General features: G+C 34.9%; 3 protein-coding genes and 1 non-coding gene across 6 annotated transcripts; 2 read left to right on the top strand and 2 right to left on the bottom strand.

Annotated features, from left to right (window-relative positions):
• Nucleotides 1–1,491: 1,491 nt before the first annotated feature.
• On the top strand, nt 1,492–7,351 carry LOC121256527 (WD repeat-containing protein 13-like). Its single transcript, XM_041157368.1, has 12 exons — nt 1,492–1,925; nt 2,333–2,442; nt 2,715–2,784; nt 3,465–3,612; nt 3,713–3,850; nt 4,513–4,652; nt 5,022–5,069; nt 5,442–5,552; nt 5,643–5,824; nt 6,170–6,291; nt 6,825–6,901; nt 6,989–7,351. Exons 1-12 carry the CDS (start codon nt 1,755–1,757, stop codon nt 7,097–7,099), a joined length of 1,428 nt encoding a protein of 475 aa, XP_041013302.1. The 5' UTR covers nt 1,492–1,754; the 3' UTR covers nt 7,100–7,351.
• A 355-nt stretch (nt 7,352–7,706) lies between these two features.
• TRNAE-CUC lies at nt 7,707–7,779 on the top strand. The gene has a single exon. It is a non-coding gene; the product is annotated as a tRNA-Glu (tRNA).
• A 1,056-nt stretch (nt 7,780–8,835) lies between these two features.
• On the bottom strand, nt 8,836–13,359 carry LOC121255872 (chromatin remodeling protein SHL-like). Of its 3 annotated transcripts, none has more exons than XM_041156413.1 (5): nt 13,150–13,352; nt 12,652–12,997; nt 11,250–11,318; nt 9,780–9,912; nt 8,836–9,311 (listed from the first exon to the last, which is right to left on the bottom strand). In XM_041156413.1, the coding sequence occupies exons 1-5, from the start codon at nt 13,220–13,222 to the stop codon at nt 9,285–9,287; spliced, it is 648 nt and encodes a 215-aa protein (XP_041012347.1). In that variant the 5' UTR covers nt 13,223–13,352; the 3' UTR covers nt 8,836–9,284. The 3 variants fall into 3 exon arrangements, with proteins under 3 accessions (XP_041012347.1, XP_041012346.1, XP_041012348.1); XM_041156412.1 differs by having other exon boundaries at nt 8,982–9,311; nt 9,721–9,912; nt 13,150–13,359; XM_041156414.1 differs by having other exon boundaries at nt 8,982–9,311; nt 9,721–9,912; nt 12,652–13,039; nt 13,150–13,305.
• Nucleotides 13,360–15,490: 2,131 nt separating this feature from the next.
• On the bottom strand, nt 15,491–22,280 carry LOC121254308 (beta-galactosidase 3-like). The gene is made up of 19 exons (XM_041154304.1): nt 21,743–22,280; nt 21,530–21,625; nt 21,301–21,413; nt 21,155–21,221; nt 20,864–20,956; nt 20,475–20,618; nt 20,064–20,152; nt 19,874–19,979; nt 19,600–19,687; nt 19,308–19,426; nt 18,809–18,973; nt 18,270–18,448; nt 17,971–18,080; nt 17,707–17,816; nt 17,308–17,418; nt 17,116–17,229; nt 16,831–17,033; nt 16,358–16,694; nt 15,491–15,916 (listed from the first exon to the last, which is right to left on the bottom strand). The coding sequence occupies exons 1-19, from the start codon at nt 21,908–21,910 to the stop codon at nt 15,776–15,778; spliced, it is 2,553 nt and encodes an 850-aa protein (XP_041010238.1). The 5' UTR covers nt 21,911–22,280; the 3' UTR covers nt 15,491–15,775.
• Between the last annotated feature and the right edge of the window lie 360 nt (nt 22,281–22,640).

Below are 22,640 nucleotides of genomic sequence, written 5' to 3'. Positions count from 1 at the left end.
AGATAGAACATCTTAAGATTTAATTTGATTTCAAAACCAATGCATGCTGCATGCGCGCAGTTGATAAAAATAATTGAAGTCTATACGTATATATATTGTACGTGGATGGAGCTGATCTATATTCTATATATACCGTCTATGGACTATATAATATGAAGCCATTCATTATAAAAAGTACTAGTAATCATTTAGACTAATTTATCTCTAATTATTGATAATGTGATCCTATCAAACAATTAGTGACTTCTTGTTTTTCCTCTTTCTTTGAAATATAATTAATGAAGTAGCTGTTTTTCCAATTTAATACACACACACACACATATATATATTAGTTAATATATATATATATATATCGTATTTCATTTTTATTATTTTATGATTTAGAGTATCATAATTCCTCTTATATATTATTTGGTTCCCCCGGCCCGTACGTTAGAGTACTCACAATTCATGATTTTCTCGTTTTACAATGGTTAATAAAAATAATCAATATATGCAATATCTCAATATAGGAACCTAATTAATTTTATTGCATGCAAACAAAATGCATGTGCACCGCTAAGTTTTTCTTTTTGTACAATGGGTGTGCTTGTAACAACCTTAATTAATTTTGTTTGTCATTATATCATTGACATTTGAGCTTTGTTATTCATCATCCTTACATATGACCACATATCACATTTATTTTTATTTTTTTAAAATTTTTAAATTTTATTATTCTTAAACTAATTGAATTTTTTTTACTCATCATCTAAATATCATATATTTATTAAGAGAAAAAATAAAAATAATAAAAAAAATATAATGTGTGAAGATGATCGTGAATAGATTTTTTCTTATAAATATATTTCAATTATAAAGGATGTAGCTAGCCTAAGAAATTAATTAGGAGGATTTTCATAGATCCTACTGCTTTGTATCGTAATTAATTCTTACATAGATTAGATCTCAAATGTTCTCATCAAAGTTTGGCTACTAATTATACTTTAGAATGATCATTCCATGTATAGATATATATAATACGCATGTACAATTTTCCCGACAGATCTTTGATTAAAAGTTAATAGGTCGTTTTTTTTATGGTAAATGTCGTTGAGCAATAACAAAAACACTTTTGTACTATATGCTGATTTCCTTTCGTACCCTTCTTGAAATTGATTAATTATTTATCTGTCCCGTCTTTTTTAGCATCGATGTAAGAATTCACACACCCAACCTACAATCATTTCTTAAAAAAAAAAAAAAAAAAAAAACCTACAATCATTTCTAGATAGGAAATGGACCGTCGCGCGGTCGAATTGTAATTTGCGATGCCATGCTACGTACAATCGTTTCTTTGGTTACAATTCATCATGCCATTAGACATGAATAAATTATAATCCATCTTCCTAAGTGAGATTAATAATGTGGGATAAAAAAATTTCCGCGCCCATAAATCGGTATTTCGTACGGATCCGAGACGTATTAAACTGTCGCCGGTTGGCGGTTAAAAGGCATCAGAGACTGGCTGCCTACGATCTGGCGCTGTCCTTCAGATCCGAGCAGTCTTTAAAATTAAAATTGCGTACCGTAACACCGTTCTTTCTAGCAAAAGTCGTCGCAATTTTTCACTTCAACTCCGCGCGCGTTCTCTCTCTCTCTCTCTCAGGTCCTCACGAAGACAAACTGATGACCCTCCGATTTGCCGAGAAAGAGAAAGAAAAATCCTTGTAGCGAACACTCACCAATGAAGGATCCGCAGGAAGCTTTATAGAATGGCGGAGCAGACGAGCGAGGAGGAGAAGAAGAAGAAGAATGAGCATGTAGATCCAGAGCTCTTCAGCTGCTTGCTTCAGCCTGTAACCGCCGATTCCGATCCCGTATACATAGGCATTCGTCGTCTCCTTCTTTACCGCAAGGCCGAGTCCGGGGTTTTTCGCCGCCGAGTACGCTCTTTCATCTTTGCCATTTTTGAGCTTATCTGGCAAGTATATGTATATGCGTGAGTTAGTATTTGGATATATGTGTAATTAGGGCTTATTAATTGGAGCCATGTTTAAAATTTGGTTGTGTGAAAGTGTAGGGTGTCGTTTGATCTTTTTTTTTTTTTTTTCCAAAGGAATTATTTGTGATTGGATCTGGTAAATAATTCAATGTCTAACGCGTTTGTCTAGTTGCATTCTTATTGATCGCAAAATCCAGGTTACGAGGACGTCGAAAATTTTCCTTTTAGTATAAATTTTGCTTCTTTTTGAGCAGTAGATTTACCTTTTGGATTCGTTCGTTGTCTTTTTCTTTTCTTTTCAAATTTTTGAAAGTTCACATAATGGCATTGGTATTTTGTTCCATGAAGGATTGGAGATACAATGGAAAAGGTTATGTGGCCTACCGTAATTACATCAGCAGGCCAAGAAATTGGGAAAGTTTGCAGTCACCAAGCCTCCAAGGCACTCCAGGAAACAGGTTACTAAAAATTCTTCTTGATCAGTTCAAGCATTGTGACTGGATCAATCAATATATACTGGATTATATTATGCCGTAAAACCTAGTTGTATTTTATTTTACCTTTTTGACCAACTTTTGTGGAAGCTTTACATATATTTATTTTGTAACATAATATTTTATTATAAACCTGAGACTTGTATGTCTAGGAGAATTTTTAGTTTTAAGTGCTATTTTAAAATTATGATTCATACAATTCTGACATCAGGATGATTTACTGGTTGATGCATCAGTGGCCGATGGGTTCTGCCTCCAAGTCCATATTCCCTTTTGTTTGAGGTGGACAGCTGGAGTTCTAGCAGGGTATGCTTGAATCTTTATGGACTCTTGTTTTTTTTTAATCTAAACTTATTTTTTCTCATTAATTCTTTCCTTTTCCTTTGGCTGCACTATGCTGATGGTAAAAACCAGTAACTGTGTCGTAGAATTTAGTTGGTGTGATACATCATGGTATTTGAAGAATTGTGGACTGGCCACAATGGAATGCCTCCTCCACATATTTGAAACTAATAATTCCTGATTTGTCACCTTACTTTTCTACTGAACTGTAGGAGATGCAGCAATACTTTTTTACATGTAGGTTTCTCACACATTCCTTGAAACTGGTATGTTTTCTTCACTAGAAGGTCACAGTGAGTGACCAAAGGAGCTCATTTTTACTTGAGAAAATAATTTCATGCATCTCTGGTTCATGAGAGAATTGTACACATCTTTTACCTTGTTGAAACGGACTGTCACTGTGTAGTCTATGAGACCTCGAGCGTTTGTCGCTTTCATTATCTATGAGACTTATATTGATTTGTAGACTGGTCTTTTGTTAAGTTGAAGGAGCTTCTTTGAGCAGCACTTGAGACAATGCAAGGGCCAATGTTGTTCTTACTAGTCTTATTTCATGTCATTCTAAAAGGTTTTATGCGAATTTTTTTTTACCTATCCAAAAAAAGAAAAAGAAAAAGGTTTTATGCGAATTTTTCCCTTTGCAGGACTTGCAAAGTGGCAATCCAGATTTAAGCCGCAGAACGAGTTTTAGTTCAAATGCAAGTGACAATGATCGCCCACGTAAACGAGGGGCTGAACTTGCATATTCTTTTGTGGGAATGCAGTGCATCTTTGATCAGTGCAAAGCTTCTGGTAATTTCTTTTTCAAGTACCAACGGAGACATGTTATATTGCTGCTTGTCATCATAAATTTGACTTGGGTCGAAGAATACCTTATTAGCTTAATGTGCAGTCACGGTTTTGAAGTTTGGGCACATGAGTTCTGATCTACTTGCATATGGGGCATCAGATGGAACCTTGACGGTATGCACTGTGTCAGGACCACCTTCAGTCATCAAGGAATTGAAAGGCCACTCCAAAGATGTCACAGGTTGGATTGACTGGTACTGTTTCTTTGGTCTTTTCTTAAATCTCATAGTGGCACAGTTGTGATAATGCTCATCTACAGGTTGGTCGAATATAAAATGTAGTTTGTGATAGACAAAGACTTGAGATCTGGCATAATTCTAGTATATTGGTAAAATGAGCTGAAGATAGGAGTGCTAGGCTTGGGCATTTTCCTTTCATCACCAAGTAACACTTGGGGTACGAGGGTACTATATTGCAGGCCCCAAAACTTGCCATGGCAATCTTAAAATAATTGAAGTTGAAATTATGGTCCATGGGCAGTTTCAAAATTTGTTGGACTAAAGGGCACTTTCATCACTAATAAGAATGGGATGGTGGGTGTGTCGGGGGTTCAAGTCCGTAATTATGTGTGAGTTGTGACATGATATTAATTACATCTTACTTATAACAAAAAAAATGATATTAATTACATCTTGGTGACAGTAATATGAAGTATGGAATTTTCAAATCTTTTGTGAACAAAGAGAAAGCTAATAAATTGTGCAGTATCTTTTGGGCGCAAATAAAATCTGCTGCTGATGTAGTATTATTTATGGAGCTTTACATACACTGTTCTAGAATTGGAACCATGCATTGCGTTTATTGTTGGCACCACTTGCTTCTAAAATACTAATATTTTCTCAGACTTTGATTTCTCCTCAAATAATCAGTACATTGCATCATCTTCAATGGATAAAACTGTGAGAGTATGGGAGATATCAAAAGGCCTGTGCATTCGAGTGATATATGGAGTTTCTTCACAAACATGTATTCGTTTTCACCCTGTAAGTATACACTAATTTCTATGTTTTTGGATGTTCAGAATAATGTTTAGCATGTTCTCAGTTGCACAAGCAAGCCTGGGTTATCTAAAGGAAGTGATTAAGTACCTTTGCTAAGATTTGAGTTATTTTGGTTCCATTTCTCTCAAATTTTGCATTAAGTTATTATGAACTTGGATTCCTTTCTGCATTTTTTTTTTTTTTTTTGCTCTTTTTCTTATATCAGCTTTAGAGACTTTTTGTTATCTCATCTTGGTGAGGAGAAGCTTTGGTGCATTTCATAACAAAAAGGCATTGTGTCTTTTTATATTTCTTCTTGTACTTTATTTTTCATTAAATGCCTGTTTTCTATCTCTTTTTCTTTTGATGCAGGTAAACAACAACTTCCTTTCAGTTGGCAATGCAAACAAAGAAATCACTGTAATTACTGGATACCATTTCTTTTGCCTCTTAAGAAAAAAAGGAAAAAAGTCACGTCCTGCTCTAGTATGATAGCTTCTGGATTGAGATCTTGCCTCTTCTTTTCGCCCCCTTTTGCTAGGAGAAAAAAAAAGTGTATTACATCTAAACGTTGGAATATCTTGGATGTTAAGAAATACACATATTGACTAATTTAGAAATTAGGTTTGCTTGTGAGTTTATACTACCGAGTTACATATATCGGATTCTTAACAATATAACATAAGCTTGACGTAAAACTAATAAGTGTTTTTATGTCAATGTTCTCCTATATACCCTGTCATGCTTCATAGATCCAGTCTAATCGCAGCCACTTCTACACTGGTATACCAGGTAATTAATTTCAGCACTGGAAGAATTATTAATAAAACAGTCTTTGACAGTGAGGTTACCTCCATGGACCAGGATCACACTGGTCAGCTCATCTTCTGTGGGGACGCACAGGTGTGATCTTCTGCATGCATCATATATCTTTATGATCTTCTGTACTCACATGTTCTGCCTTTGACATTGTTACGGGAACAATACGTGCAGGGATGTATCTACTCTGTTAGTATGAACTCTCACACAGGAGCATTATCTCGTTCTCATCGCCACCGAAGTTCCAGCAGGCACAAATCCGCAGTCACAACTGTGCAGTACAGAAGTTTCTCCTTGCTTGCACGTGGCCCTGTGCTGCTGTCATGTACTCAAGATGGAAGTTTATCTTTCTTCAGGTCTGATCAGCTGAATATGCCTTATACTTTCAAGGCCATGTTTGGTTGACAGGTGTGGCAATGAAGGAATGGGAATGGGATTCCTAATATCATATCAAGGGGTCGACATGGTATTCTGATTCCGCTACCCCTGGATATAAAAGTTTGATACTCTCTCAAAAATAAATGCACCCCAACTAAGGGATCAGAATACCAAGTCTAAGTGTACCCAAATGAAGCTTTTAGAATGAATTTGTTGGAATAAATGGAGAAATAGGTATCTCATTCCCGGATTTCATTTCCATCAACCAAATGGGCCTTATGTCTTTATCCTGAAATACTGAAAGTGATGTTGGCATGTTGCAGTGTCGCTTTGGAAATACAAGGTTACTTGACTCTTCGTTGCTCGCTTAAGTTAACTCCTCGAATACATAAAATTCAAGCTTCCTTCTGTCCTCTGCTTTCCCTTGAAAAAGGGGAGTATATAGGTTAGTATGTCACAATCAAGATACAATATTCTCCGCACTTACTCAATTTTCTCTAAAAATGTGTGACCACACTAAAGAAGAAACATGTTTAGATATCTGAAATACAATTTCACTTGCCACTCTTCTGTTTGGTGGTTTGTCCACAACGCACACTACCTGATAGCAACTACTCTGGGGTTATTGATAGACAGTATTACTGAATTTTGAGAATAGCTATATTTGATAAGAGCTTCTAATCTTATACCAGAGTCAAATGCGAAATAGTTCTGAACACATTTAGAAATAAAAATCCATGTAAAATTGCATCCTTTTTACTTGCAAACTTGTTTTAATTTGAACTTCTGGTTACATTTTTGTATAGGAAACTATAGGGAGATCCAGAAATGTCAAATGTGATTTTACTGAAGTAAATATGTTGATATCATAATATGAAACTCCAAACCAATGTGAAGATGATATGGAATCAAGAAAAAAAAAAAAAAAAAAATTCCCCAGATTCTTTGCTGATATTATGATTTTGTTGCAACATGCAGTTGCTGGAAGTGAGGATTCAAATGTATACTTCTATGATTTAACTCGACCGAGGCATACATGTGTAAACAAACTACAGGTCCATTTTATATGCCAATTAGGTTATAATGGTTTAACTATAGTTATGAATCAGCTTTCAAGCTGACCCAGGCTATTGTGAGTGCAGGGTCATCGTTTTCCGGTTATGGGTGTTGCTTGGAACCATGGAGAGAACTTGTTGGCTTCATCTGATTTTTATGGCACAGTTATTGTATGGAAGAGATCAAAGACAAGTTAAAATAAACGCACACCCATTTTTATACAAAGATAGGAGTTTCAAACACAAATACCCAAAAAGCCTGTAGCTGAACATTAGCTTTTTTTCACATTCTTTTATGAAATTTTTTGACCATTTGCTGTTGATCACTTACCAAGCATTGTATTGTATTGTAATCTTAATTGTATAAGCCTTATCAGTCAACTGAGTCGACAATGTATTCTTCAATTTGCCCGTTGATTATATAATCTGATAGTAATTTTTTAAGATCAACATACTTCAGCAAATACCTTATACAGTCTCCTCTGATTTGAAGCCAAAATATCTAAGGAAACCCTTTATAATATTTAGTTTTCATTGATATTACATATCATTTACGTGCTTTTCAAAGCTGAAAATTTCACATCAACTGGATGCAATTCGTTATATTGTCGGTTATCATCAGTCATGCTACTGCGCAAAAGAAATCATATACAGTGATTTTACTGTTCATATATCTATTTATGTACACGGGATTCTGTGTATCATTTCTATTATAAAAACTCATGGGCCTCAAACGGTGGATTTAATTTGCTTTGTGGGAACACTAAAATAATTTTATTTATATTTTATTTATCTAGATCAGCAATCCGTTGTAGTCTAGTTGGTTAGGATACTCGGCTCTCACCCGAGAGACCCGGGTTCAAGTCCCGGCAACGGAAGTTCTATCTCTTTTGTTGTTCTTCAAATTCTATATCATAGACCACTTGCTAAGCGGATGTGGTGGCTTAGGCTTCGTTCACTTTTACAAATTTCTTTTGCGCAAAATAAATTATTATAATAAAATAAAATTTCCAAATTCAACTTATATCTAATTATTATAAATTAGATATAGGGTTTATCTAATTAAAATAAATTATTATTTTATCTAATTATTATAATTTTTACAAATTTCCATACAAAATAAAATAAACAATTCAATTTTTTCAAATCTTAAAATAAAAATAATATTAAAAAAATATATCCTAACAATATTTTATATAACTTTTAAATTTTATTTCAACTCATCTCATCTTATTTACGAAAACAAACAAAACCTTAATAGACTTACCCTATTTGACGAATGAAAAAAGAGATTGTGCTGATTGTCTATAACTACCATAAAAGATTGAACATGTTTTTATTAATTCATGAGAAAAGAGTGACAAATGACAGACCACTTGCTAAGGGGATGTGACTTAGGCCTAGTTGACTTTTACAAAATTTCTTATCTCATCTCATTTTATCTAATTATTATAATTTTTTTAAATTTTCATATAAAATAAAATAAATAATTTAACTTTTTTAAATCTCAAAACCTTTTGTTATTCAAATTCTATATTATAGACCACTTCCTAAGCCCTCGTTTACTTTTACAAAAAATTTCATCTCATCTCATTTTATCTAATCATTACAATTTTCTCAAATTTTCACAAAATAAAATAAACAATTCAACTTTTTCAAATCTCAAAACAAAAATAATATTCTAACAATATATTCTAACAATATTTTATTCAACTTTTAATTTTTATTTCAACTCATCTCATCTACGAAAAAAAACAAAGCCTTAGTAAGCTCACCTTATTAACGCCTACTAATTAAAAAGAGATCGTGCTGATTGTCCGTAGCTACCATAAAAAGATTGAACATGTTTTTATGAATTCATAAGAAAAGAGTGACAAATGATCATTACTAGAGATGGAGAGAGAGAGAGAGAGAGAGAGAGAGAGAGATTACGTAGGGTATATAAATGACGATGTCATACATTTGCAGTTGGGAGTAGCAAGGTCCAAGACAGTATATACCACAGTAGATACATTAAAAACCCGTATCTATTGCTCTTAAGTTGAGAACACCCTCGTCTATACACATTTCTATTTTTTGAGGTAATTAGCAGACACATTCCTAATTCATGAACAAGAAACTGAAGGAAGAGAGATTATATTACATGATTACTGACAACCAAACACATCCTTGACCTTGACCTTTAAGGTAAAAGGGTGATTACCCCTTAAAACAACCAGACATGACAGACGTTTTTAAACCATTTCCCCTCTCCCATCAACTCGTGAATACCAGCCTGCGAGTGATAGAGCCTCCGTGTTTGCTTGAAGCCTACCCAACACTAGAAGATAAAGAAGATCCAGTTCCTCCGTGTTATAACTCTACCTTATGTTTATGTACCGAGTCACCTCCGACGTCGTTTTGTCTCCACCTGAAACATCATAATTGCACATGAACATTGATTATAGAGCAACAATTTCCTAAACTGTGTGATAATCCTGTCTTCTGCTACTTGGTTCCAACTATTTGGAAAGAACAGGTGTCAGGATTTAATGCAATTAATATTGGTTTTTCTTTTTCTTTTTGGCTTTGTTTTTTTTGGTGGGGGGGCGTAGATCAATTACAGAAACATCATCCTAGCCGCCATCCACATGCATTTAGGAACTTATATTCAAGTTCGTGACATCGTGTAGCATAACCCAAAGTAAAAAGACAAATAATAACGCCTCAAAGGGAAATAATTACCCTTGATGAGAAACATGACGATGACAATAGAAAGATCAATGCATAAACATATCCAACATCTCAATTTGGAAAGCACATTTTGAGTCTATATATACCTAACACAGGATGGAACGAAATGCTGTCAAACGGAGGGAACTTCAATGGATGCAAATACCTTCATATCCGAGTGTCTGGAAGCATGAGAACTCTGCAACTTCTTCTGACCTTCAGAGGAACAATTTTCACAAAAGAAATGATCTAGTCTTCTAGCTTCCTCCACAGTCATGTTTATACAAGCAGGATGAAACCTGAATTAAAAGTAACATGCTGGAGATTGTATGCATTTAAAATCTCAAACTTCTATTTGCAGAAAGCAACCACCAACCTCTCTTCTCCACCCCTCAGAGGGAGAGAGAGAGAGAGAGAGAGAGAGAGAGAGAGAGAGATAAAAGTAAATTCTATTTTAAGAGGCAGGTGAATTTCATACCTTTCTAGCCTTGCAACCAGGCTCAAGCAAATAACTCAAACCCTCAAACTTAAGAGGCTCTTTAAAGTAAGTGTATAGAAAGAAACAAAAAAAAAACTTATTCTTAAGACATGCCTCTCATACTCAATTCACTGTTATATTTTTTATATTTTTTTTATTTAAGAGGCAAACTTACTGGGGATTAATAGCCCTCCACCTTTTTTCTTTTATTTTTTTCTTTTGAAGAATTTATCAGACACTCCATTCAATGTTAAGAGCTTTACTACTCATCATCCCACACACTACATATATTTTTATTTTTTATTTATTTTTTATTTTTGTTTTATTTCTCTTAAACTAATTGAATTCTTCTACTCATCATCCATAAACCATACATTTGATAAGGAAAAAAAATAAAAAATAAAAAAATCATGTGTGGTGTGGGGATAATGAGTAAAATTTTTCTTATGTTTATAGTCATCGTTGCTGAAGCATAGCAACATGCCAAGTGATTACAAACACTTTGTAATCTTCCTAAAACATCTTTCAGATTTGTGAGCCATTGACTCCATCTGAGATTACATGTAACTCACATATAAACTCTAAATCGGCAACAATTGAGAATTACATGAACGAAGCAAATAGATACCCTTGGCCTTTGCAAGGCTGCATCAGAGACATGCATCTCATTTGAAATTAGCATAATCTTCGAAAGAAATGTACAAAAAGCAGGACAACAGGGTAATTTATATTCAACGATGAATTCCGAGTACTGCTTTTCATCACATTGTCATGGCAAGCTGTCACACTTAAATTGGTTTCATGTTGCTGATTACATGCAAATGAACGATCATGGCCCATAAGCCAAGGATTTTTTAAAAAGTTATATGAAATTTTAAACTGGTATTGAAGAATTCATATTATTAATAAAATATCTTTTCTTAGACAATTCATATTAACGACATACCTTTTACTCAGTTGTACAGTCGATAGATTTCTTCAACATAAATCCATGATATTTTTTAAGGAACTTCCTGAGTAAATAAATTTTCTACATAACTAATAATTTTTTCATTACTCATGAAAAAAAGCTTCAATCATATAGAAATTTAATCACTATATCTCGGAAATTAAGATGTCAATATCTTCAATGGTATACATCGACAGCATTCAACTTACCAGTCACTGCACCCTTCACACTGAACCATTAGATCATCAGGGTTGTAAGGCATCTCACACTTGCAATACCTGCAACAATATAACAAGCAATAGGCCATAAGAGCTCAAGCAAACTGAAATAAAATAAGAAATACTGAATCAGCTCTGAAATCTGATGACCCCATGTTGCAAAAGTGAAGCTTATAGTCCAAAACACATGCAACAAAAGTCTGCCATGGTGAAGATAAAATAAAATCATTAAGTTCACCAAAGAATGACAGCCCAAAGAGTAGAAAAACAATCCAAATTAATGTCTAGACGGTTGCTTATGCTGGAGATAAAATACAGTGCCACACAACTTCGGGTAAGAGCATAGGGACTGCAGGTACAAGTCCAAGTGTCAAGCTCATCATTTTGTTTAAATCCATCTGGTACCCATACCTTTACCATGTCATGTCATGCATGTTATACAAAGAGTGGTTCGCACGAAATCTTGATATATACACTAAAAAGAGTGCAGGTATATGCACTATATCAAACTCAGCCAGCAAGTAGACAGAGACATAAAAAGAGTGCTACAAATTTCAAATAGTGAAAGCAAATGAAATCTTCAAATAGAAGTTTCGTTATTTGATATAGCAGGGAGAAGGAGAAGAAACTTACCTGCGAATCATTAATGAAAGTAAGCAAAATACCAAATTTGGTTCACATTTCTTGCCAAATATTACTAAGAACGCAAATGAAGCAACTAAATGGACAATGAAAATATTCTCATTATCATTCTGAGGCCTTTTCTGAACTACCTAAAAAATGTTCTAACTAATACGCCCGATTCCACATTATGCTTATGTACAATATGAGTTGAATTGGCTATAAACAGAGCGTGAGGGATGAAAAAATAAAATAACAATATTTGTGGTATATACATTGATTAAAAAAATCTATTTCTTTAGCCCGAATGGTAGTATGTAATTCCTTCCATCCATTAAACTAAAAGAAAACTTTCTATAAAAAGCTACCGAGATGGCAATCCCATAAGTTTTCAGCAATAATTCATGTATACGAACAAGAAAATTCTATTCATAAACTGGTGTAGAGTACACACTGCATACCTCTGATGGTGTGACATGATTTAACATGTAAGAAAATTTTCTAAATTTGAACCTTATAAAATAAATCATTTCACATCAACGTTGTGGATGTTCTCCACGCCGGATAGTGAATAGAATGGTTGGCACGAACAAAGATATATATAAATATATATATATATATATATATATGTGTGTGTGTGTGTGTGTGAGATAAAAAAACAACCTGCGTACTCATCATTTTCACAAGCAACACAAATAAGATGTCAATAACTAGAAACTTAAAAAAAGAAACCAAAACAAACCAGACTCAACCGAATGATTCGCTTACATACACGGCGACTCTATCGGGATTGAAAGCTCCAGTAGAGGAATTGTACTCGAAACGGCAGAAGAAGTCTTCGTTCCCGACAGCATCGAGCTTGGTGTAGCTCTTGAATGTGTGGACCGTACACTTGCCCTCGATGGTATCGGCACTCTGGACGTCGAAGTGATCGGAGAGGAAAACCTCCTTGGAGCCGTGGAATTGCCGTCTGCCGCCGATCGACTCCTCGGGCCGGTAGTACCATCTGACGTGGACCTTCACGTTGGCCCCACGGCCGTCCGCTTCAATCCGATCGATCTTCGCCACGTACGACGGCTTCGATGGATCCGACGGCCGCATGAGGACACAGTCCCCGGCTGAGAACATTTGGTGAAGTCAAGTCAGATAGTTTTCTCACTCTTTGTTTTTTTTAGCACGGAGAGAGGGGATTGAGGAGTTGTTAGTTTCTAGGCAAAATTAAAAGGGGAAAGTGGCACAAGTGAGTCAGAGAGACAGAGAGAGTGCTTACCTCGGATGGTTTTGTTGATGTGTTTGACCGTGTAAGAGTCAAGGGTTCGTCTTGGAGCCTTGGGTTTGGCCATGGGAGCGCCGAGAAGAATACAAAGACATGCACAAGGACAAGCGAGACACACAGCAAAACCAGGAAAAAAAAAAATTAATATTCGTTCAACTCTTTTTCCAGGAAGTTTCGATTTGGTGCATCGCGGTTCATAGATTAGGCGGTGGCGTTGCGGCTTTTATCAGCGTCCGTTTTGGGTCAAGTTTGCGCTTCCGATTTAAGAGGAGGGGTAGGTTCGCAAATAACGGGAATATCATGGCCCGTTTTGTGGCACGTTGAGGAGGGAGTAGGGATCGATATGAAGCCACGTCGGCATCGATGTGGATTTGGGTTTATCCAGCGTGTTTCTTTCTAATAGTAGAATGTAGAAGACTTTTGTGTTAGTGTAGAATCTCGGCAATGTACTAAATGCGGAGTGCCGGACTCGAATCCGATGTGGTCGGCTGAAATGTGCTGTTTGAACGTAGACGGTCGACCCTTCTAAATTGTGTGAAATAAATAATTACGAAATTGATTAATCTTTTTAGCTAATATTTTTCATAAAAAAGTAATTGTCTATCAACTTTAATAACTGTATTAACTAATGAGAAATGTTATAAATCCTGATTAGACTCTCGTCTTAATGAGATTAATTGTCTATCAACTTTTTAATTTATTATTTAAAAAAAGGAAGAGCTTGATATATAACATCACTCTTAATTAAATAATTCAACTTATTTATTTTATCCTATAAGATTTTTAACTAAGTTAATTAAAAAATTGTTATTTAAGTTGGAACATTGATTGCATTATTCATCTTAGATTAAAAATAATATTCGTAAATATTTTTTTTTATCATCACCCATCAATCATCTTTCAATAAATAATTTCAAAATCATATAATATCGTAATGATTAAGAATCTTGTAAATAACATTTCTCTTTTGAATGATTAACCTAGGATGCACAGATTTGAAAGGAGATTTTCTTGGAAAATGCTTAAAAAATTAAGAATAATAAGGCCTTGTTTATTTTCATAATTATTCTCAACTCATCCCATTTTATTTTATATAATCATTATAATTTTTTTAAATTTCTATATAAAATAAAATAAATAATTTAATTTTTTTTAATTTTAAAACAAAAATAATATTAAAAAATATATTCTAATAATATTTTATTTTAATTTTAATTTTAATCTTATCTCATCTTATCTCATCTTAAAAATAATTAGTAACAATGGAATAGTGATGTATAAGTTTTGGTTTTTTTAGTGGATGAGCATCTATTATTGCATAGGGACATACCAGAGAATGATTTCCGGATGGGCAGAGTCCAGGACGGGCCTATCCATTTTTATTTGCTATTGCTATTGTGTATTTTCTTAAAGCTGAGCATTTAACCATTATAATTTTTTTAAATTTTTTTACAAAATTTAACAAATTATTTATTTTTTTTAAATTTTAAAAAAATAATCATATTAAAAAATAATATTTTTTTAATTTTTAATTTTTATCTCAATTTATATTATCTTAATTCATTATCTAAATCTCTCCTTATTAATTTATCTTATTATATGAGAATTTCTATATTGGTTAAGGGGGTTTTTGAAAGAACAGAGCTTTCAACCCTATCTAGTATCTAGTGCTGCATTAGTCCTCGTAGTCGTTTCTTACAAGCTTGGCCTAAGTCTAGGGTTTTTTAGCGTAACTTATTAAAATAAATTTAACTTTTTTTTAAATTAAGATAGATTTAATTTTTAAGTTAAAATGTATAAAATAAATTAAAATGAGTCTAATTTTTTAAAAAATAATAGATCATGGGTCCTAAGTGATTGTTTGCTTTGTGCTTGAACTCCAACCTCATCTACATTTATGCATCATTTGATTTTATAATTTTTCTCAATTCATCTCATTTAATTATTATAATTTTTTAAAATTTTTTTACAAAATAAAATAAAAAAATTTAATTTTTTTAAATTATAAAAAAAATTTAAAAATTTAAAATATTTTATTTAATTTAAAATTTTTAATTTTAATATCAATTCAATTTATTTTTATTTCTTCTTATATGTAAAAACAAATCAGAATAAATTAGATAAGAAGTAATGAGAATCCCATTAAAGTCCATTTTTAATTTATTGACATCAAATAAAAGGACAGCCCATCAGGTCTATTATCTGACATTTCAGCCCCATTTGTTGACTTTAGTGCACTGGTAAGGTACCTTCTCAATAGTTTTAAAAAGAGCACTGTGCTACTTTAATGAAGTTCCTTCTTGATCACGAGGGGGAGGAATCAGTGACAACATCATGAAGGGTCGGGTTCTTTAGGCATTATGATTGAGAAGCTTCTTTATTTTGGATTAAAATTGTATGGAAGTACCTCCAGCTTTAGAAACCAAACCTACAACTTACTTGAATTTGCAATACATATAAATGTGACACTTTCACAATCCTAACTAGAACTCAGTTCCCCATACTTGTTCGTTAAGACTCCATTGCCGATACTTCAAATGCTGCCAACGCACTTTGAAATGAATTAAATGGTTCCAATTTAGATATGGAGTTACAATTTATTTTCTTGTTCTCAGAACCTCTAATTGGGTCTGGCAGTTGTAGCATCCACAGGGGCACAAACAGCTTCCACCAATAATGTTTTTGATATGTTTGGACATGGGTCTGCACCAAAGTTACTGTTTGATACAGTCACCAAGCATTCCTGCTGACCTACGCATTTCTGGAAATAAGGACACGATAGATGTGAGTTTCGGATTGAACATAGATCTTGATTGGGTCTGAAATGATGTTAATTTGAAAACTGTATAGGCCCATGTTGAGCTGAATTAAAATAAGTTAAGTTTGTTATGAATAGTAGTGAGTTGAGATGGTAAAGTGAATTTTGTGAGGCCCACTTAAGATGAGTTTAGATATGTTTGAATGTTAATATGAGTTTAGATGTATTTATAAAAAGTTAAAAAAGATTGTTGATCTCGCATATAAAGAGGTGTTGAGTTGAAAAAAGTTGTGAGTCCCAAGTGTAAAAAGGTTTTGAGTTGAAAGTTAGGTGTTTGAATGTTAGACTCAGATTAAAATTAGACTGAACTGAGTTAATTTTGATTCAGTCTAAGTTTCAAACCGGGCCATCTGGTCTGAAGAAATTAAAGAGCAGTCTGAATACCTTCTCAAAGATAGCCAGAGAGCTTGGGGCGTGACAGCTCCCATGCTCAAAACTCCCACAAGTCCCAGATGGAGTTCCAAAACTTGCAAATTTAATTGCAGAAATGGATTGCCCACGTCCACAATGTAGGCTAACCTTTGGAATGTCTAGAACCTCTGATTTTCCATCTCTCTCGGTATGCCAATTCTCAATGTTTGGGTGATAATCAGATACCTCAGCACAGATACTTTTAACCGATCTTTTTACAAGTGCAATTCTGGAAGCATCCCCACCAATTTCCTCAAAAACTACCAAAAGATTTTTAGTTGGCTTCAACCATGACCGAGGAACATGGTACCTAACATCATAATATTAGATGGTGAGCAAGTAATATATATATATATATATATATATATATATATATATATATATATATATACCATCATTTAATCCTCAGTTTTATCTCAATCAGGGAGTTTTTAGAAATTCTGTACCATTTTTGAGTTGGATTGCCACAACCGAATTGGCACTTTATAGGCCGGAATGTGTCAGAATAACTGCATCCATTGCAATTACCATTAGCATAGACATTCCAATATCTCCCAATGCTCTCCCCATTTATCCACACTTGACCCTTCCCCATGCTACTCATGTCCAAAGCCAAGGCCTCCTCTCCTTCCGCTTTGTCAAAATGGGTCTACAGGTTCAAGTAAAATGTCAAACAGAATAAAGAGGAAACAAAAAAGGATTGTGTCAAGGACTCATTTCATTTTCCATACCTTATACCATGTCAGAGGCTTTTGTTTCTCTGCCGCTAAGAACTCTTGCATCCAATCAACTGATGAGATTGAGTTGGGAGAACCTAAATTCATGGCTTCTCCCTTAAGCCCAACCTGTATAAAGATGCACTTGTTAGAAGTTCATCAAACGATTGGAAGTCCTCAAAATATGCAGAAGTGAGATTTTTAGACCTTGTATGACCATTTATGCTGGGACAAGTCCCTTTTTCCCTGGTCTAACCCATGTATGACAACTGGTCCAAGGATTCCCGTTTTCCTCATCTCAAAATGTGGACCATTGTTCTTCAACACCAACAGTACCGAAATAAACTATCAGTTGAATTAATTATGAAGAATATTCCATGTCAAAAAGCAATTTATTTGTTTACAGAATTCAAATAGGTCAGATACCGAGCATTGGAAGTTACAAAAGCTACTGAAATTATAATCTCAAGTTTTTCTTGTAACATGTTTGCTTGACTTATGTTAAGCTGCTAGGACATACTTGGCCAAGCAATATAGTAACCTGTTGAAGTATTATGTGATACTGATAATCAGAGTCATAAAAGAAGTGGGGATTGAAGTATTAACTGGCAGTCCAACAGCTATACTGAGTAGTGAAATTTTGTTACTTCCTGGTCTCAGATCAACATTCCCTGTAAAAGTAAATCTCAAGCTCTCCTGAGTCCCAAAGGCCGAGCCTATCATCACATCACATAAAAATCAGCAACTGTTTAACATGTAATAAAACTTGAACCTCTCTTTTTATTTTTTAAGCCAACTGAATAACAAAGTTCAGTCCAGTTGTATTTGCTGGCTTTCTGTGAAATCAAGAGATTGAATTGAACAAGGTACCTGCAAGATGCCCATTAATGAATACATGCATGGCATGGCCAGTTGACTGCACAGTAAGAGTTGGAAGTTTGCCTTGACGCAGAAACGATTCTGATGAACTGATATCAACACTAGAAACATAATTTTTACTGGTAAGAATCGTAAGATTGTTATCACTGCATGTATGTGCTTAATATTAGAATAAAGAAAAAATATTAGAAGAATTCAATTTCACCTGGTTGTGTACCAGAGATACCAGCACTGCATGTATGTGCTTAATATTAGAATAAAGAAAAAATATTTGAAGAATTCAATTTCACCTGGTTGTGTACCAGAGATAGTCGCTGGTATCTCTGGTGACGTTCAACTGCTCCAAGAGACCAAATACACTGATTGTTGAACCATCATCAGCTGAAGATATGTCTTCATGAAATGTATCCCATGAAAGAAGCTCAACATTAGTGGGCAACATTTGCATTTGGGATGTCTGAACTCTGACCTGAAATTATGATGGCAGAAAGGTTATGCATCTCACCGTGTTATAAGCTTTGATTGCATGGAAATATGCAAACTGATAAAAATATTTCAAGCTATATAGTATTTGAAAGGGCCTGACTTGTTTGCATCAATAATTCATGTCAGCAAGAGTGTGTATTAAGGCTGTTGGACAAGTCACGTTTCATCATGGCGGAACGATCCGCATATTTTAAAGTAACTGTTGACTATTGTATATATAGACACTGGGCGTCACACAGAACATCAATGAAATCTTCTTTTTTTTTTGTTATAAGTAGAACATCAATGAAATCTAGCAACAGACCAAGATGGATTCAGTAGTTCCAACAGGCAATTCACTTACTTTGGCAGTGTTGAAGACAGCATTTTTGCAATCAGGAAGGATGCTTATGGACCAGGGTGGCAGCTTGTAATGCTTGCTATTGAAAGTCACTCTTGCAGCTGACTTTGGATTATAATTTGAGAGAAAAGCTGCACAGTCTCCTGACTCGGAAGAGAATACATGTGCCTGGGTAATGTCAAATGAAGTCAATCCAATTTCGAGAGAAGGAAAGGTGCATCATTTTGACAACTATCCTATAACCAGAAGCACCAAAGGGAATGCTAAGGTGAAGTGAGAGTCGAGAGATACTTTGACCATAGCTTTGGAAGGTCACTGAAAGGGGTTCTACAACCTGTCTCTAATGTTTCTTTATAAAGTGGATAAAAGGTGTAGCAAAGCATGACTTCAACAGAAAGTATGAAGCAGCATTGAATTTGCCGGTCCAAGATTACACTAAAATCTACTATAGAATGGGCATTCATCCTTTAAGTTTCTCTCCACTCCCCCTTAGACAACACACCTTTTCATAATTTCCCAAGGATGTGATGGTAGGATCAGCAGTTAGCAAAGCTCGCTCACATAACTTAATAGCCTTGTGGAGTTCCTTCAGATGGCCATACTTGGGCTGCCTGATCAAGCCTATCACATCAGGATGGTGAAAATATGAGTTACAAGTCTGACAAACTGACTAATTATTTTTTTACTAATAATGATTAATTACTTAATAAATTATGTCTAACACTACGAAAAAATCTGACAGTTTATAAATTGGGTTTCTAGTGATATTAAGGATACGGGCTCAAATTTCTCACCATATTCATCAATTGGAGCATCATAGTCATAGCTGGTAGTAATGAAAGGGCCTCCAGCAGTTCTTCCAAAGTTTGTTCCTCCATGGTACTGCAGAAAACAATAAGAATATTAGGTAAATCTTTTCCATATTGTCATTATTTATTAGAAGTAATGCATAAATGGAATGAATCAAGTCCTAGCAAGCATAAATTTTGAGTCCTAGCAAGCATAAATTTTGCTGCGTACTACTTTCAGAAGGTGCTGAATGCGGGGTGAGTATTACTAGTGACCCACCATGTAATAATTTACAAAGGAGCCCCCCTTCTGAATGAACCGAGCAACAGCAAATGCCAAATCTTGGACTGGTCGATGGTGAATTGGGCCACCAAATTTTGTAAACCTTCAAAAGGAGACAGAAGGAAAGGACATGAATTAATATATCTTCGACCATTGCTTTAAAAAAGATGGAGGATGTGAAGCTTACCAGCCACTCCAGGTCTCAGTCCATAGTGTGGGTTTGTAAGGTTTGTTTGGAGAAAAGTAGTCACAATAGAAACCATTGCACGTGTTTATCTGTTATCAAGGGTTAGAGAGACAGATTATCAATCTTTCACTTCTAGAGCAAAAAATACATTTTCATCAGTTTTTTGTGGCATGCCATATATTTTCATCATCTCTCACTAACTGAGTTACAGGTAAGAACAAATCTTCTTTGCAGGTGCCCAAACTAGTTAGAATATACCAATAGTAGAAGTGGAACAATTAATGGGATTATTGAATCCTTATAGAAAAATACTTTGATAGATTGTAAGAGACAATAGAGACCATTTTAGCTTATAAGAAGACACATAGAGCTAATTTATGAATCATGTTTAAGAAGTATAATTGTCAGTACCACTGGATCCGGGGCATCAGCTTCCTTGCACATTACCCACGGGACCCCAGTATCCATTCCAACAGCCATCTTTGCAGCCCAAGTCACGTATTCATGACCGGCAGCTCCGAATGCTTTGCTTACTCGTTCATATTCATTCTCAATCTGCACACAGAAAATAAGTGCAATGATATATAAATAATCAATAAAGTGGACATAATGAAGTTCCACAATATTTGCAGTTCGTTACTTCCTACTAGAGCTGAATATTTTATTTTGCTTTGTAACACAACCAAAAAAAGTTGCCAAAGCGTAAGAGACCGCAAATATTTGTATGTCAAAAAGACTTATATGCCAGATAATATAGTGCAAACTGCGGATTATAGGAGTCAATTTCCCCAAAACGATACCTGAGAGAGGATGATGGGACCACCTTGAGACTCGAACAGATTTTCATTCTTCATCATTTTAACAATTTTCTGGGTAAATTTTTGCGTTGCCAACTGCAATACTGAAAAATGTAAGGCACTCCGTAACAAAGCTTAGAATTTAGATGATGGATGACTTAGTTATAGACGCCAACATATTCGGAACAGACTTTCGCCTGTGCAGTTTCATCAATCACCTGTTTTTTATTCTAAATTCTAACACACACACACCCACACAGAGAGAGAGAGAGAGAGAGAGAGAGAGAGAGAGACCATGAAAGGCTCGTTATCTGTTCTAAAGCTAATGCCTGGAACATACTTCAACCAAACAGGAAACCCCCTGAGAAAAAAAAAAGTTAAAAGAACTGAATTTGAAGAGCAGAAACCACTAATCACCCGAAAAACGAGATTCTGATTACCCAAAATTCCACTCTGCACAAACATAAGGCCCAATGCGAAGATGCACGTATAGCCCAGCTTTCTGGATCATCTTGATGAACCGAACCAAATCATATCTCCCCTCAAAATTATACTTAACCCCAAAAATAGAAAACAAAAAATCACAACTGATCAGTCAATATTGACAAGAAAGTGTATGAAAATTAACACAAGAGAGTACATGTAAAGAAAATGAGTAAATCGAAGTACCATGCCAGGAGAAGGTTCGTGAACATTCCAAAACACATAGGTATCTATAGCATCCAAGCCACCATCTTTGGCTTTCTGTATTAGACTTCCCCACATCTGCATTATATGCATACTTTTCGTAATTGAGAAGTGCAACCGAAACTTCACATATCAACCTCATTTTCTTCGATAAATGTGGGATGGAATGGAGAAAGTATTGTTTAATAACTTAACCTGAGGGGTGCTTCTTGGGTAGTGTATAGAACCGGAAAAGAGAATTCTCCTCTGCCCATTAATGACAAGCGCCTTTCTATCATAGGTGACACTGCTCTGTGCCAGCTGAAGACTCAGAAACAGAACTATACGGAACAAAAACCACTTGGGAGCTGAGCAAGCTTCCATTTTCTCTCCAGACGCTCACACACACACCCCTAGTAATGAGCAGGATGAAATGTGGGAAGAAGAGGTTGCTATTCGGTCACCACTCTGCAACAAACAAAGCCTCCGAACCATTTTGCATTCTTACGTAAGAAATGTAGCATCCAGAATGTGTGCGTCTGTGTGTGTGTGTGTGTGAGAGAGAGAGAGAGAGAGAGAGATGCAACGTGGGAAGAAGAGATTCTGGTCGATATGCAATGTGGGAAGAAGAGATTATAATCTGATCACCATTCTGCAGCAAAACAGTCTATTTGTGTCGAAATCATTCACAACCACACTCACTATAGCCGGTCTGTTTCGCTACATCAGCATAGTGACAGTGACAATGTGGATGAAGGTAATGCGCGTGACACAACTGCAACGGATACATTAAGGCATCACAGAGTAAACTGGAAGAGTACGGATAGCGCATAAGCAAATATCATACCCAAAAAAGTATTGTTGATAAAGCTACTTTGCGAAAATAAAATAAAATATCTTTTGGTGCATTAACAATAAACGCTAAACTAAATTTAGACAAACTACATATTAATTCTATTTAGAACATCAGTGTAAAAATAATTTGATTTTTATTTCAATTCTATTTAGATAAGAACTGTATCAATTTTAGAGCCTGCCACCATTTCTCTGCAAAAGATCCGGAGAAGAAAACGGTTCCTTATTATTTAATCTTTTTGAAGTTACCGTTACCGGA

Source organism: Juglans microcarpa x Juglans regia, chromosome 3D (genome assembly GCF_004785595.1).
Source record: "Juglans microcarpa x Juglans regia isolate MS1-56 chromosome 3D, Jm3101_v1.0, whole genome shotgun sequence".
Classification (NCBI taxonomy): domain Eukaryota; kingdom Viridiplantae; phylum Streptophyta; class Magnoliopsida; order Fagales; family Juglandaceae; genus Juglans; species Juglans microcarpa x Juglans regia.
This window is presented reverse-complemented; position numbering and strand designations above follow the sequence as displayed.

Excerpts from the sequence above, each read along its gene's own strand:
- LOC121256527 (XM_041157368.1), top strand. The coding sequence starts at position 1,755 with ATGGCGGAGCAGACGAGCGAGGAGGAGAAGAAGAAGAAGAATGAGCAT. Across the intron at positions 2,443-2,714 it reads CAAGGCACTCCAGGAAACAG|TGGCCGATGGGTTCTGCCTC; the intron begins GTTACTAAAAAT and ends TTGATGCATCAG. Across the intron at positions 4,653-5,021 it reads CATGTATTCGTTTTCACCCT|GTAAACAACAACTTCCTTTC; the intron begins GTAAGTATACAC and ends CTTTTGATGCAG.
- LOC121255872 (XM_041156412.1), bottom strand. The coding sequence starts at position 13,222 with ATGGCCAAACCCAAGGCTCCAAGACGAACCCTTGACTCTTACACGGTC. Across the intron at positions 11,319-12,651 it reads AATCCCGATAGAGTCGCCGT|GTATTGCAAGTGTGAGATGC; the intron begins GTATGTAAGCGA and ends ATATTGTTGCAG. Across the intron at positions 9,913-11,249 it reads TGTGAAGGGTGCAGTGACTG|GTTTCATCCTGCTTGTATAA; the intron begins GTAAGTTGAATG and ends CTTTTAATTCAG.
- LOC121254308 (XM_041154304.1), bottom strand. The coding sequence starts at position 21,910 with ATGGAAGCTTGCTCAGCTCCCAAGTGGTTTTTGTTCCGTATAGTTCTG. Across the intron at positions 18,081-18,269 it reads TATCTCTGGTACACAACCAG|TGTTGATATCAGTTCATCAG; the intron begins GTGAAATTGAAT and ends TTATGTTTCTAG. Across the intron at positions 17,230-17,307 it reads AGCATAAATGGTCATACAAG|GTTGGGCTTAAGGGAGAAGC; the intron begins GTCTAAAAATCT and ends ATCTTTATACAG.